Below are 13,627 nucleotides of genomic sequence, written 5' to 3' on the forward strand. Positions count from 1 at the left end.
GACAAACGCAGCTTATTCAGCCACTTCCTTTGAAGGCATGAATGTTTAGGGATCTGGATCCTGGACTGTTTCCTTTCATTGCATTTCTTTTATTTTTGATCAATGACTGACAGCTGATGGGTGTCATGTTTGCTGGAAGCATCTCTGCAGCTCGAGGACCCAGCAGGCAGAAAAGGCTACCATGATGGGGGGATGGGGGGGGGGGGGGGGGGCAGCATTTTATACCCCAAGCCACTTTGCTGCGAACAGCATCTGCGATACAAGACAACAAGAACTGTAGACTAGTGACATTTCTCAACCACCCCAGAAGTTTGCTCCTGAATAATTGGATATTCTGGCTTTGAGAGAACATGTCCAGCCTTAGCAAATGCCAAGCATAAACATCTTTATGATTTGGGACAACAAAGCCGAATTACATGAAAAGCTTGAAATTGGATTTCTGTGGAAGTCACACTTCTAACCAAGGGTGGAATCTGGGCTAGAAAGATCAATTTTGCTACTTCAGTGCCCCAGCTGTGAAGGGGAAGATTAAGAAAATGCAGCAGTTAAATATTTCAAGTATCATATAGGTTTCATCATGCAAGCTAGGTCTTCCCTTCCCATCAAGTTCCTTACTTTCTTTCTGAATGGTCTCATGGTATTTCCAATCTTCTCCTCATTTTGAGTTCCTGTTTTTCAAACCCCTTTCCACCACTCAAGAGATCTGAGTTGCCTGCTGAGGATCTACCTCCATCACTCCTGTGAATATTCCTAGGATCGTAGGCGTTAATGTTCACCAAAGATTTGACTCTGTGGTGCAAAGATGCCAGCTCTTAAAACCCCTCCATTGATGGAAAATATCTACCCTAATTCTGCAATTCATTTTTAACAGGGGCACTGTGTAAATAAATTTGGCCATCTGTTTATTCACTTTTCTTATCTTCAACCTGCATCAGTTTCACATGGAATATATGCTTATTACCAGGCAAAGTTAAAAAAAAAAAAAAAAAATCCATCCAGTTTACATTGTCAAATGTCAAATGGAAGGGTAAAAAAAACCCCAACAACCAACCTACAACAAAACTTTTCTTTGCAAAGTAATGAAATAGAAAGGTTGCTATTTTCCCATCCTTTGACACTGACTCATATAGTCAATTCGAGATTTTTTTTAGTGCTGTTACTGGCTCCAACAACTAAAGACAAATTATAGCAAAGTTTTTCAGGATAGAATGAGGTTTTGGTATATCACTCCAAATTTGGCTGTATCCTACTATTTAGGCTCCTCCTCAATGGAAACAATCGCTAAATGCAAATAAAGAGAGCATCCACAGGGATTTTATGGTTACCCTTGAAGCTTCCAAGTGCATCCACAAAGTCTCCCTCTTCCTTTACTAATTTATGAGATGTCAGTATGTAGTGGTTTTGCTTTTAGCTGTCTGACATCATTGAGAGTTATAGTGGGGAACCTTTAAGCTCCTCAAAGAGATCTGCTCTCAAAGGGGAGTTTGGGAGGGCTGATTCCACCCCATCAATATCACCTCCACAGATTCAGCTGAGAGACCAGTCCTAAGCAGACACTGCAATGTTTTACCAGATGCACACCTCAAGAGTTTCTGTTTTCCCATCTTAGTCAGCAGGACTTGAAATATGAACTTTCTTCAGAGCTTTGCAATAACTTCTGGCTTCCATGATGTAAAAAACAACTCCTTATATCTATGTGTGCTGGTCTTGCACATTGAGATTTCATTTGGCAGGGATCTCTTAGCCTCTCCATGGATGGATAGGTTTGCACCCACCATAGCCTTATTTCCTTCTTGGTCAAACATAAGGTGCAAATTAAGACATTCCTATGTCCCTGTGTCAAATACCGGCCCTGGTCATCCCCCTCCCTCCAAACATGGAGAGAATGCCCCAAATGTCTATACCTCTTCACCCAGGCTGCTGCTTGGGCAGGTCATTAAGCCAGTGTTAAGATGCTCATGTCGATCTGTGCTACTCCTTAATGCTTTTCCTACCAGTGTTGGCTGAGTTCATCATGTGGCATGAGTAGAGGAGCCCTAAAGAGAGGCTGCAAAAGCAAAAGGGAGAGTACTGGATCCCAGTTTGAACATTGTCCTGCTGCATAGGCCAGTGCTCACAGGAAAACACCTACATTTAGGTGTTTTTAATTGGCAATCAATCTCACCCCCAAGGTCAAGGTAAGTCTATTCTTGCCCAGAACATGGCCAAGTTACAGTAATCTACAATGCTAGTATGGGAATGCTTGACTTTCAGGCCAGTTTCCAAATATTTCTTTTCTCCCAATGGGCTAGGCAGAGTCAATACAAAGCTTTTAATACAGCCACTGATACAGACTCTTTTGTTCCAAATATTATCTCAATCAAGTGGAATTTGGTTCACTTATCTCATTGGGTAGATATTGAATCCCCAGCTTACTCCACTGTTCAGCTATCTGGCATGAAGTCTTCAGAAACTGGTGAAAGTTTCAGCAAGCTAAACAGAACTGATTTGCTATGGACTGCAGACCTATTACTGCTTTTCATGGGCACATACAAGCTCAGTAAAGGAAATAATAGACACTAGTTTCTTTGCTGAAAATAAGCATTCAAAAATGGTCATTTCAAGCACAAGATACAGACAGCATTAAATCAGCATCAAGTTACATTGCATCATTGCTGGAAGAATTTACATCCATTTCCTTGTCTTGCAGAAAGAGCTGATACTATAAACCCATCCATTCAATGGCCAGAGTAGAGAAACACTCACTTCAAAATGGTTGCTAAAATTATTGTAAAGTTGTAAAGACTAACAAGTAGAGACTGAGATACTCTGGCTAAGAGCATGCAAAATTCCCTTAGATCCACAAGGAAGGAATATCTTCAGGGCAGAAGAGTGCTTTGACTGATAAATTCAGGTTTTTCTGACGCAGACAACATGGGACTGCTTAGCACCAATTATGGCAGTGACTGCAGATCCCTTCAGGTCACATTCCCATACAGTGAATGTGGAGAACAGAGCTGGAGCTCATGATGGTGCCTAACTGTTGTCTAGCAAGAGTGGCACTTGGTAGAAAAAAATTGGCACGGTTATGCCACAAGAATGATTAAACAGGTGGTATAAGACAGCAAAGCTCATCAGGAGTCATCAAAGAGTTTGTGTAAGGAAGAGGGAAAGCCAAAACGAGAGCTGAGCTGTGCTGGTAGCATGGGCAGGGAAATAGAGGGGGTGAAAGCTCCAAGGTGGCTGCAGACATGAAACATCCCAGTGTGCACAGAAGCGTTGGTGTCCTGGAGGCAGCCTGCCAGCCTCCAGTATCTCTGCCTTTTGCTCCTCTCTGAGCTGATCTATCACATGCCATCACACACCACACTCATGGCAAGCCTCATCTCCCTCATCAGTACCTGCTTCCTCAGAGGTCCGCAAACCCATACCTCCAGGCTGCACGCAAAAGGTGAGCAAAAGCTAAACCCTCCTACACCAAAGCAGAGGAAGAAACCGGCATGATGCTGTCTTCATCTTCAATATAAACTCAAACCAACACAAACCTCTTTGAAGCTGTGAAAATCAGAGCTACCTTCAGATACATCCGTACAGCAGGATGCATTTACCTCAGCAGCAGTAATGGTTGTTTGCACTTCACCCAATTTCCAGTTGGGAATTCGCTGATTATTCTCAATATTCACTTAATGTTGATTCATGCAAAGCACCAATCACTCTGGCTCCTACTGAAACACTTCAGCGTGTGTTTGTCTTGGAGCATCTGAAGAGTACCTTGACATTTATGCAAAATACTTGGAAGTTTTTAAGGGTCTGTGCTGACTGTTACAGGTTATGTTTGCCAAAATGATGCTCTATGCACATGAACACACCAGTTAAATACTTACTATGGTTACAGTTTTATCAGGACCATCCTTTACCCACCATGAAAATGGGCCTTTGAAATTAGCACTTGTTTGTTTTTACCAAACCACAGTTTGAGAAATAATTTCTTGTCATACACAAAATGAGCCAAATTCTTCTCTCATTCACTCAGGGGCAAATCCTGCCTAACTCCATTGACTTGAGCACAATGACTTTGGATTCATATTGGCAAAACTGTGAACAGATTTGGACCTCACACACTACAAGAGATTGCTTGCTTTTTATAAGCTTTAGCAAAAGCAGCTTTTGAATCCAGTATGGATGCCAAATTAATTATTCAAAGAAAAAGAGGGATTTTTTCCATTAATATTTGGACTGTCTGCACACTGTTATACATTTTGTTATTCATAGTATATAAAGAATTACAGAATTAATAGTATCTTGCATTTTGAGACACTTCACAGACATGAATTAGGGAAGTTTCCTGCAAACTTACCACTAGTACACTTAGACAGCATTATGTTGAGCTTTGAAAGATAATTTATCTCTTAAAATATAAATCCAAAGCTGAATACCGTCCTGTCTGTTCCCACAGGCAGAGTAGTTGTTGTTTGGAGTTTGTTTTACTTCATCAGATATTGCAAAATCAACATTTCATTCTCATGCACGGTAGGAAGCCAAACTTGATTCATCTGGTGCTCCAGCTATCACTTAAAAGTGCTTTTGCCTTAGCACCACCAGCAAACACATCTTAGTTCTTTGCTGGAACAGCAAAGCAGAATTAGCTTAGCAATCGACGTCTTTGTCACTCAAGATTAAATTGAGCTGGAGGAATACACTGTGCCTCAGGGGAGAAAAACATTTTCGAGAAAAACCTGCTCCATTTCTTTCATTATCTTTTGGAGACAAGGGGGGCCTGTCAGGACACAAGGTGCCTCTGAATCACAACTGCGGACAAGAACATTAGACATTGCTGCCCAATGGGAAGTGTAAAATGCAGCTTGGGTAAAATATGACATTGATTTTACCTGCAGCAGTGAGTAAAGTCTGTGGTAGAGCAATGTGTCTGCAGAATGCAACTGGAAGTAATTCTCTGCTATCACATCACCAGATTCAAACAAGAGCTCCACTTTCTTCTAGTTGTCTAGGCAGCAGGACAACGAAGACCAAGGAGAGACACTCTCCTTGCTGCCAGCTCTGACCCCCAATACCCAGATATCAGGAAGAGCAATTTTCCCAAAGATCATTTTTTTGCTGACCCCCCAGCACCCTTGGTCTGGAGGCGTTGCAGTATTGGACATTGGATGTTTCCTGACATGAGCAGAGCACTTCTCCCAGCTTGTTTCTGGGGAATGGCTGAGTTGGTTTTGCAGAGAAAAACACATTTGACAATGACATGTTTCAAAACTGCTCATCCTGAGGTGGTGAATCCACCAGGACCGTGTTCAGGAGTCAACAGCTGGCAAAGCCACTGGCAGGCGAGGACTGGATGATGCTGCGAGCAGGGACAGTCACCCCATGGCAGGCACACTACCTGCAAGCAGAGGGTGACACTGCACCTGTGGCAGCTCTCAGCTGAGGAACCAGCACCTTTTGCTCCTGAGACCTGATTTCCAGCTGCATTTCAGGTTGATGTGTGGCATAAGCAAGGACTGATACCTGCCAGAAGCTTGCTATAAACACAAGCTATGTGTGTCACTTATATTTACACACACATTGTGAGATGTCATTATGAATTAATCATAACTCCATGACTTAACCATTCATGACAGACAGCTACTACTATCCAACTAGCACCCTAGAAAAGATTTTTTAAAAAAACCCAAATATGAATGGGTACAAACTGTGATCTTCCCACCTCCTACCTCTTCCTTCTTCGCAAATACCTCCTGATTAACACTTGCAGCTCATAGAGTAAGTCTGATAGGAATACTGCTATGATACAGACGTCTATAAAATGGAGGACACCAAACTGATGTGAAATCTGAACATTAGGGGGTGAAGGGCCACAAAGACCCAAGAGTTTCTAACAGCCACAAAGAATTACAGCAACAATGAACAACTACTTCGTGATACCTGTCCAGTGGGTCTTGCAATACATATAAACCCATCAACAAAAGCCACAATTATTATTTTTAGCGTGTTTTTAAGTGTTGCCATTCAGGTATTTGTAACACTGTGTTGCACAGCAGTATCCAGCAAGGAAGAAAAACCAAAGGCAGAAGAAAAACACCTCTGACAATACTTGGGGAAACATCTGCGCCCACAAGACACTCTGAATAAACAAATATTTGTTGGAGCATCAATAGTCAGCCAAGAGGAGGCTTTAACTGGACAAAAAGTATGTTGTGAATCTGGAAGTTATGTCCTGGTTGCATCCTCAACAGCTGACACAGAAACTCTTGGTAAATCATAGCATGATGACAGTGGTCAGATGCTCTCAATACCAACCCCACCAGGAGTCTGTTCTCCTGGAGCTCAGATGGGTAAACCACCTCACCTGAAGCTGTGCAGGGAATTGACTCAAGCTGGAATAAAAATTTGCCCTGGTACCCTGTCTGTGTTTAGTCCCTTACAGATTAGTACAAGTTTCTGCCCAGGCTTTCCATCTGGATGGAGGTAACTCTGCTGTTTTAATGGCACAGTATTCAGATCCAAATACCCAGGGACGTGATGATAAACAGCTTCATGGAGAGCCTGGAAGACATATTGTTAACAAAGTATAAATGGGAATAAGACTCATGATCCTTAAAGTACTAATGCAGTCCTGAAACTGGGAATTTGATGCACCAGTGGAGGGAACTGCTGTACCTGTGAGCAAAAGCAAATCCTCAGTTTTGTTTCTGCAACCAGAGAATGAAAAACCACCCAGGCCAATCTTGGATTTTTTAAAAACACAAGAATCTTGCTTAGTTAATTAAGGGCTTTAAAAAAAAAAGGGGGGGGGGGGGGGGAAGTAAGAGGAAAAAACCCCCAAATCTTCTTGAAATTTTCCAATGTGATCAAGTTCTAGTCCTGCATCCCCTAAAGGTCACCTTCCTCAGAGAGACACCTTGCACAACACCTCAGATGTTACAGATCGTTAAATCCCGACTGATGGGACACACAGGTTGGGGGGAACACATTTAGGATTGAATATATTAACCTGCATTTAACACCTGCTTCTCAGGGAAATCTTGTTCAGTTTCTCTTCAGGAACTCTCAGATATTTTCTTTTAAAGCCCAAAACCCAAACATTCAGTCTAAAAAGTAGCCACGGACAATTGAGGATATAAAACTGAACTTGCCATTCCATTCAGATTTAAGTATTTTGGGTGTGCGGTGAGCAGCAATGCTGGAAAACTGCAGCCCTCACGCGTGTGGGTTTTACAGGCATCAGCTGGCACATCAGCTGTGCCATGCGTTTGGCAGCCCGGCACCTGCAGCTGTTCCTCGATGCTGTTTTTGGTGCTGCCAGCTGGGCTGAGCCATCCCAAACGGATCGTGTGTGCATAACGAGGATGGCTTCTGCATATGCCTGGGGTTCCTGGGTCCTGCCCAGGGAGAGGGAGAGGTCGGGGGTAGAGAAGCGCTCGCTGCCCCCGGCCCCGTACCTGCACTCACTCAGCACACACCTGCAAACGAAAGGAGACATCTGCAAGGGCCTAAACCTTCAGATCCCAGAGAGGACTTGCTCTGAAATATTTATTTGAGCTCATCTGCTTTACAATGCTGATTTTCCACACCAACGACTATCGGCAGCCCTGCTGCAGGTCAATGGATGATCAGGGAGGATGAAAAGCTGCTGTGGTTCCTTGAAGAGCCCCATCCACAGCATATTAACTACTCATTTCCAATTTGTAAGACCCCATTTCATCAGGACACCTCCAGGCAACTTTAACTCTCCAGTGGGACTACACAGGTGTGTAGTGAGGGGTGTCTAATAGCCAGGCCCAAAGATTTTTTGGAGCCAACATAAAAATATTAGCGAGTGCTCCTGCAGTTTAATCAATACTTTAAGATCACAATTGATTTAGTGCTGGCTTGTTCTGTCACACGACCCGATAGTTCCTGTGTACGCTTGTCTAACAAATTTTAAAAGTGATCTAAACTTTTCAAAACTCGTATTTCATGTGGTCATTTGTAACTACAGAAGATGCTGACATGCAAGCAGGTATGATCCACCACATCCCCAAGGCAGGTTGCAGCACCACCTTCTCTCAGTAGCATGCTTTGCATGGCCCACTGGATCACAAGAAATAAAATTGCCACTGCCACAAAAGTCTTCTCTGAATATTTTATGCCTAAAATCAAAGCTCATTTTGGCTGTGAGGAGAAAAAAAAAATTCATCATGGAAAGAGGAGTCCTTGTTCATTTTGATTTGGAATATTAATCAAAGCCTTGGTTTGGGAAGATCAGAGGGTACAGGTCCCAGATGAGGTGATTTTGCAACTGATGATCATAACAGTATGTGATACATCTCTCCAGTTCTGTATATAGCAGAGGGAGAGAGCTGGCAATCACATAGCACTTGCTCTCCTCCTCCATTCTGCTGCTAAATTACATTAAACAGAATTTAGCAATAAACTCAGCGTGTCCTGAATGCTTTTTCTGGGTAACCCTTTGCTACAGTTGCTAAAGGAACATGATGTGATAAGCGTAACACAATAAAACGGATGGTGCACATCAACAGAAATGATGACTGGCTTGTGTGTCTATTTACAAATCAACAGTGGCCCTTTCCCTCCTTCCATCACCATTTGAGACAATGTGTTAACACAAACATGCATTTCTTGAGTAGCTTTCTTCATTTTATAATTATTATCAGCACTGCCAAGAAGTCCTGCTTCACCCTTTGTGCAGCACAGACAAACCAGCAGTGTTTCATACAAAGTGCTCAGCATCTGTCCATGGAAGAGATGACAGCAGCCTCAAAGTAGTGCATCTCCTGGGAGCTAATCCAGGCTTTTCCCCCTTGCATGGGATGTACACTTTCCATGGACCTCTACAGTATCTTTATTATCATGAGTCCCCTAAGCTTTCCTAGCCATTTACTGTCACACAGATCTGCCATTTCAGAGATTGCCTGTATGGAAGTGTTATCCTTCATTGTCTATGGAGATGTGACCAAGCAAGCATCGTGTGGTAGGTCTGACTACATGCTACAGTAAAACTTCCAAGAGAAAAGGAAAACCTGCTGAAGGATTTTTTTCTCTTTAAAGGAAATACACCCACTTCTTAATACCTATATCTGAAACTCATCAGGAATAAAAGAGGGCAGAAAAGAAAAAAAGGATTTTATCATCAGTAGGACCCAAAAAAGATTGTTTTCCTCCAAAATTAGATATTCTTCTTGGTGAACTACAGCTATGCAAAGAGGGAAGCCCCAAGATCTCCTGAGTCAGTAGCACTTTACTGTGGCACAGTAGAGGAGGGAGCTTTCCACCATCTGCCACAACCTGTGGATGTCTCGGGGCTGGAGTCACCAAGCCAGCAGCTACCAGCTCAACCAGAGGAAAGACTCAGTTAATGGCATAAAAGCAAGTTTGGAGAAGGAAATACTTTCTTTCTTCCTACCAGCCCAGAGATATCAATGTCTTTGGCAGAAGTGACAGAGAAAACAGATAGTGACACCTGGTCCCTTCCTTCATAGTTCTCTGACCTCAAACCTGAGCAGGAGGATAAATAACCATGCCAGTGTCCCTCTTCCCTATCACAGACAAGATTCAAGATATCAAGAGAAAGGTATGGAGAACGAAAGAGATGGAGTTCCTGCAAAGGGTTTGTTTCAGGTCTCAGGCATCTACTCTGAACCTCTGATAGCTGCTACCTGTAGAAGCTTTAATGATGGTTTAGGCAGCCAGGGTGCTATATGAACAGTCTCTGGATACCTACTTCACTTTAAATCTACCGATTTCAGCAATTAACTTTGCATTACACAGAATGCCCTGTTTGCAGTATTTGAGGTACGGCAATTCAAGATTATAGAATGGTTTGGGTTGGAAGGAGACTTTAAAGGTCATCTAGTCCAACCCCCTGCCATGAGCAGGAACATCTTGAACTAGATCAGGTTGCTCAAATCTCCGTCCAACCTGATCTTGAACACTTCCAATGATGGGACATCATCCACAACTTACCTAGGCAACCTGTTTCTCACCAACCAGTGTCTCACCACCCTCATCGTAAAAAATGTCTTCCTAATGTCCAGTCTAAACCTACTGTCCTTCTGTTTAAAACTATTGCCCCTTCTCATGTTGCTACAGGCCTTGGAAAAAAGTCTGTCCCCATCTTTCTTATAAGCTCCCTTTAGGTATTGAAAGTGCGCAATAAGGTCTTCCCAGAGCCTTCCATACTGTACTGTAGAAATAACTTTGCAAATACTTATTAATAAATAACTAATCTCATTAACACCAGGATCACAGGCATGGACAACAGCTGCAATCTAGTTAAAAATGCGTGCTATCTCTGCTATAATTTTCTCAGATACACTATCACCCAGACACTTGATATCTTTTGTTTTCCTGTCCCTGGGAGCTGGATTTGTCTTGTTCTTCAGTCATCGATCGAATGCGATGGGGGGCATCCCTTCTTCTGTTTGCTAATACAATAAGATAAAGAGGACATCAGATGACACAGGCACCACTGACTCCCTGCTTATAAAACATTTACAACATCTCTCTTCTCTTTTTACAGCAAAAGAAATCACAACTTGTGGACTGAAATATATCTCTACTGAATATTCACCAGTACCAAAGGCAGCTGACATCCCCAAAGCTCCTGGGAGGCTTTTTGCAGATGTTACATGATTCTCAAAAGCCTGACCAACAACAGTCACTTCACTCAATGGTCCTTTGGAAGAAAAGCAACAGTGGCCTCCAAGTCACAGAAAAAAATCTGCTGTTTTGAATCAAAATAGGAAGACAGCAGCTTAGTGCATGGCAGAGGGAATAGCTGAAACTCAGGCAAGAGGATAGGGCAGTTAGAGTTTGCTCCTGAGCTTTCAGTTTTTTTGGTGCCAAACTGGCCCAGTAGCAGGTTTTCACTGGTGGAAAACCTCAGTGGCCCATTGATTGCGTATGTCCTACCAACATCCTTCTCCTCTCCCTTGTCCTTTGTTTCTTCCCTCACATACATGTACACTCCATTCCATAAATATCTTGAAATTGAGGGTGCAAAATTTTGAGACACAGCTCAAGGAGGAGAGTCTATGATCCAAGGGAGCAACCATTGGTTCACCCTTGGGACTTTTGGCCACGTGACAAGTTTTTTGAAGGTCTTGGGGTTGTCATGATAGTAAGTGTTGCAAGTTTTGGACCAAGTTCTTTTTTCTGATAGGGACTATAATAATCAAGTCCCTGCTTAATTCATTCCCCAATGTTTCAACCACAAGCTCTTACTTTCCCTGCAGAAACTGTTGAGAAACTAAGCAGAAGACCGCATAGACATTATTACAAATATCTGATGGAACTTCTCTCTTTAAAAAGTGCAACCGTTATTATTCTTCTACTATTAAAAAATCATGGTGTGAAGGGAGACAACCTCTCTCCCCCTAAAGAGCCATCCCGAATGAAGTAGATTATGTCCATGGCCTAAATACAATATATATGGGAGGGCCTTGCTTCTCCTGCATCAGAGCTGTTGAATCATTTTTCTTTTCCCAGTACAGCCATATGGCACCATTACAGAAGTCATCAGTTATAGTTAACCTATAACCACACTGCAAGCGTGAGATGCTTTACAAGATTCCTTAGGCACGCTCAGTTCTCCAAATTGCCACATACAAGACATGTTATTACTTTAATTACCTTATGGGGAAACCACGGTGCTGAGAGGTTAAGTCTCTTGTCCCAGTCAAGTTAGGTTCCATTTGCACAGGTAATGAGGTGGCTGGTGTCACCCCTTGGCAGTCAATATTATCTCTTTGCTGCCCACCTCTCTGATAAGGAGGTAACTTCACTGTGCTTGGGAGCATCCTCCTACCTACTGAGGGCTTTTTCTTTTAATCATGGAGCTACACCGTGGGTCTTTGCTGTTCACCTTGCACTTCCTCGCTTCTCTGCCATAGTGCTGCAGGTTTGCTGGGGAGGCAGGGGGATTACTAGCTGCCACCCAGCAGATAAAATGCTAAAGTGCAGTCTTTTTCCATGAGCTGTCTAGATGTTTCCAGGCTGATGTCTGCAATTCTTCTCCAGGACATTCTCTTCTAATGAAACAGAGTGCATCATCTAAAACTTAAGTCACTGCACAGCTTATCATGCATTGAACTAAAATAGCCTGTGCACATAAAATGAGTGGACTGTTTGTTGTACCAACACAGTATTAAGGTTTAGACATGATTAGGAATATTTCCCCAACATATTTGGTTACTTACAACAGTCGGAGAGACAGGACCTCCTGCTTCTACATCAATTCTAAGCGGTCCACTGCCTGCTCGTCTGATTGCTGAAATCACCAGCATGCTCCTGCTGCATGTCCTTGAGCAGGACTGTGCACCTTTGTTATGTATCCTGCTTACACAAAGGGAGTCATCATAGCATACCAAGTTGGAAGGGACCTCAAGGATCACCTGGCCCAGCCTTTCTTGGTAAAAGCCCGGTCTAGACAAGCTGGCCCAGCACCCTGTCCAGCTGAACCTTAGAAGTGTCCAGTGTTGGGGAATCCACCACTTCCCTGGGGAGATTATTCCAGTGGCTGATTGTCCTCAGTGTGAAAAATTTTCCTCTTGTGTCCAATCGGAATCTCCCCAGGAGTAAATTGTACCTGTTACCCCTCATCTTTTCCATGTGACTCCTTGTACAAAGGGAGTCTCCATCTTTTCTGTAGTCACCCTTTAAACACTGGAACACAGTGATAATCTCTCCCCTCAGCCTTCTCTTCTCAAGGCCGAACAAACCCATTTCTCTCAGCCTTTCCTCACATGGCAGGCTGCACAGTCCCTTGATCACCTTTGTGGCCCTTCTCTGGACTCTCTCCAGCCTGTCCACATCTGATGATTGCAGCTTCTGAATGGCACCACAATGCAAATATTAATTAGGAAAATGTAATTACAGCAGTACCATGCACATGGCAAAGTGACTTCATAAACTGAAAAGCTAATAAAGACACAATCTGTCAGTGCCACCTCACATAGCAAAAATTCTTAGTTAATTAGAAGTATCCCCCACATGGGAAAGGCAAGTGCCTGCACCCCTAGGAAGGGTCCTGAGACAGGAATCGGCAGGGCCAACATCATAACTGCCTGCTCAAGAGGCAAGATGAGAAACGATGGAGCTGACCTTTTTTTTTGTTGTACTCATCTTCTGTCGCATTGGAGGCATCCGAATGATAGTCCCGAAGCTCCTGTTCATACATCTCCAAAAAATTGTCATCTGCCTTTCCTTTCTTGGACTTGTCACCTTTCTTCTTCTTCTTTTCCTTGCCTTTTTTGCGTTTTTTCTTCTTTTTTTTTCTGCGCTCATAGTCATCTTCATCATCACTACTATACTCTCTTCGCTTGGTTTTTTTCTTTTTCTTTTTCTTCACTTCCTCATCAATCTCTGAGTCCTCAGACTTTGATTTCTTTTTGCTTTGTTTCTCCTGGCTTTCATCTTCCCCGTCTTCCTCAGCTACCTCCTCAGCTACCTCTTCCACTACCTCCTCTTCCTCTTCCTCCTCCTCCTCCTCCTCCTCCTCCTCCTCCTCTTCTACTTTGTTCTTTTTGGTCTTTTCTTTCATGTCATTGTTTTTCACCCCTACACTTTTAACAACACCCTATGATTGCCTTAACCTCACACTTCTGCCACCTACCCTGGCTTCTGTACTAATTAC

At 43.0% G+C, this 13,627-nt stretch overlaps 1 protein-coding gene across 1 annotated transcript in view; it reads right to left on the reverse strand.

The window, feature by feature from the left end:
* LOXHD1 (lipoxygenase homology PLAT domains 1) overlaps nt 1–13,171 on the reverse strand; it is a 146,347-nt gene extending 133,176 nt beyond the window's left edge. Inside the window, exons 1-3 of the mRNA XM_074856970.1 lie at nt 13,113–13,171; nt 7,211–7,454; nt 6,417–6,537 (exon numbers count right to left, since the gene is read on the reverse strand). Of these exons, the coding sequence (XP_074713071.1) occupies nt 6,417–6,537; nt 7,211–7,454; nt 13,113–13,171 (424 nt within the window). The remainder of the gene's footprint in view (nt 1–6,416; nt 6,538–7,210; nt 7,455–13,112) is intronic.
* Nucleotides 13,172–13,627: the final 456 nt, after the last annotated feature.

This window comes from Strix uralensis, chromosome Z, assembly GCF_047716275.1.
Source record: "Strix uralensis isolate ZFMK-TIS-50842 chromosome Z, bStrUra1, whole genome shotgun sequence".
NCBI lineage: Eukaryota > Metazoa > Chordata > Aves > Strigiformes > Strigidae > Strix > Strix uralensis.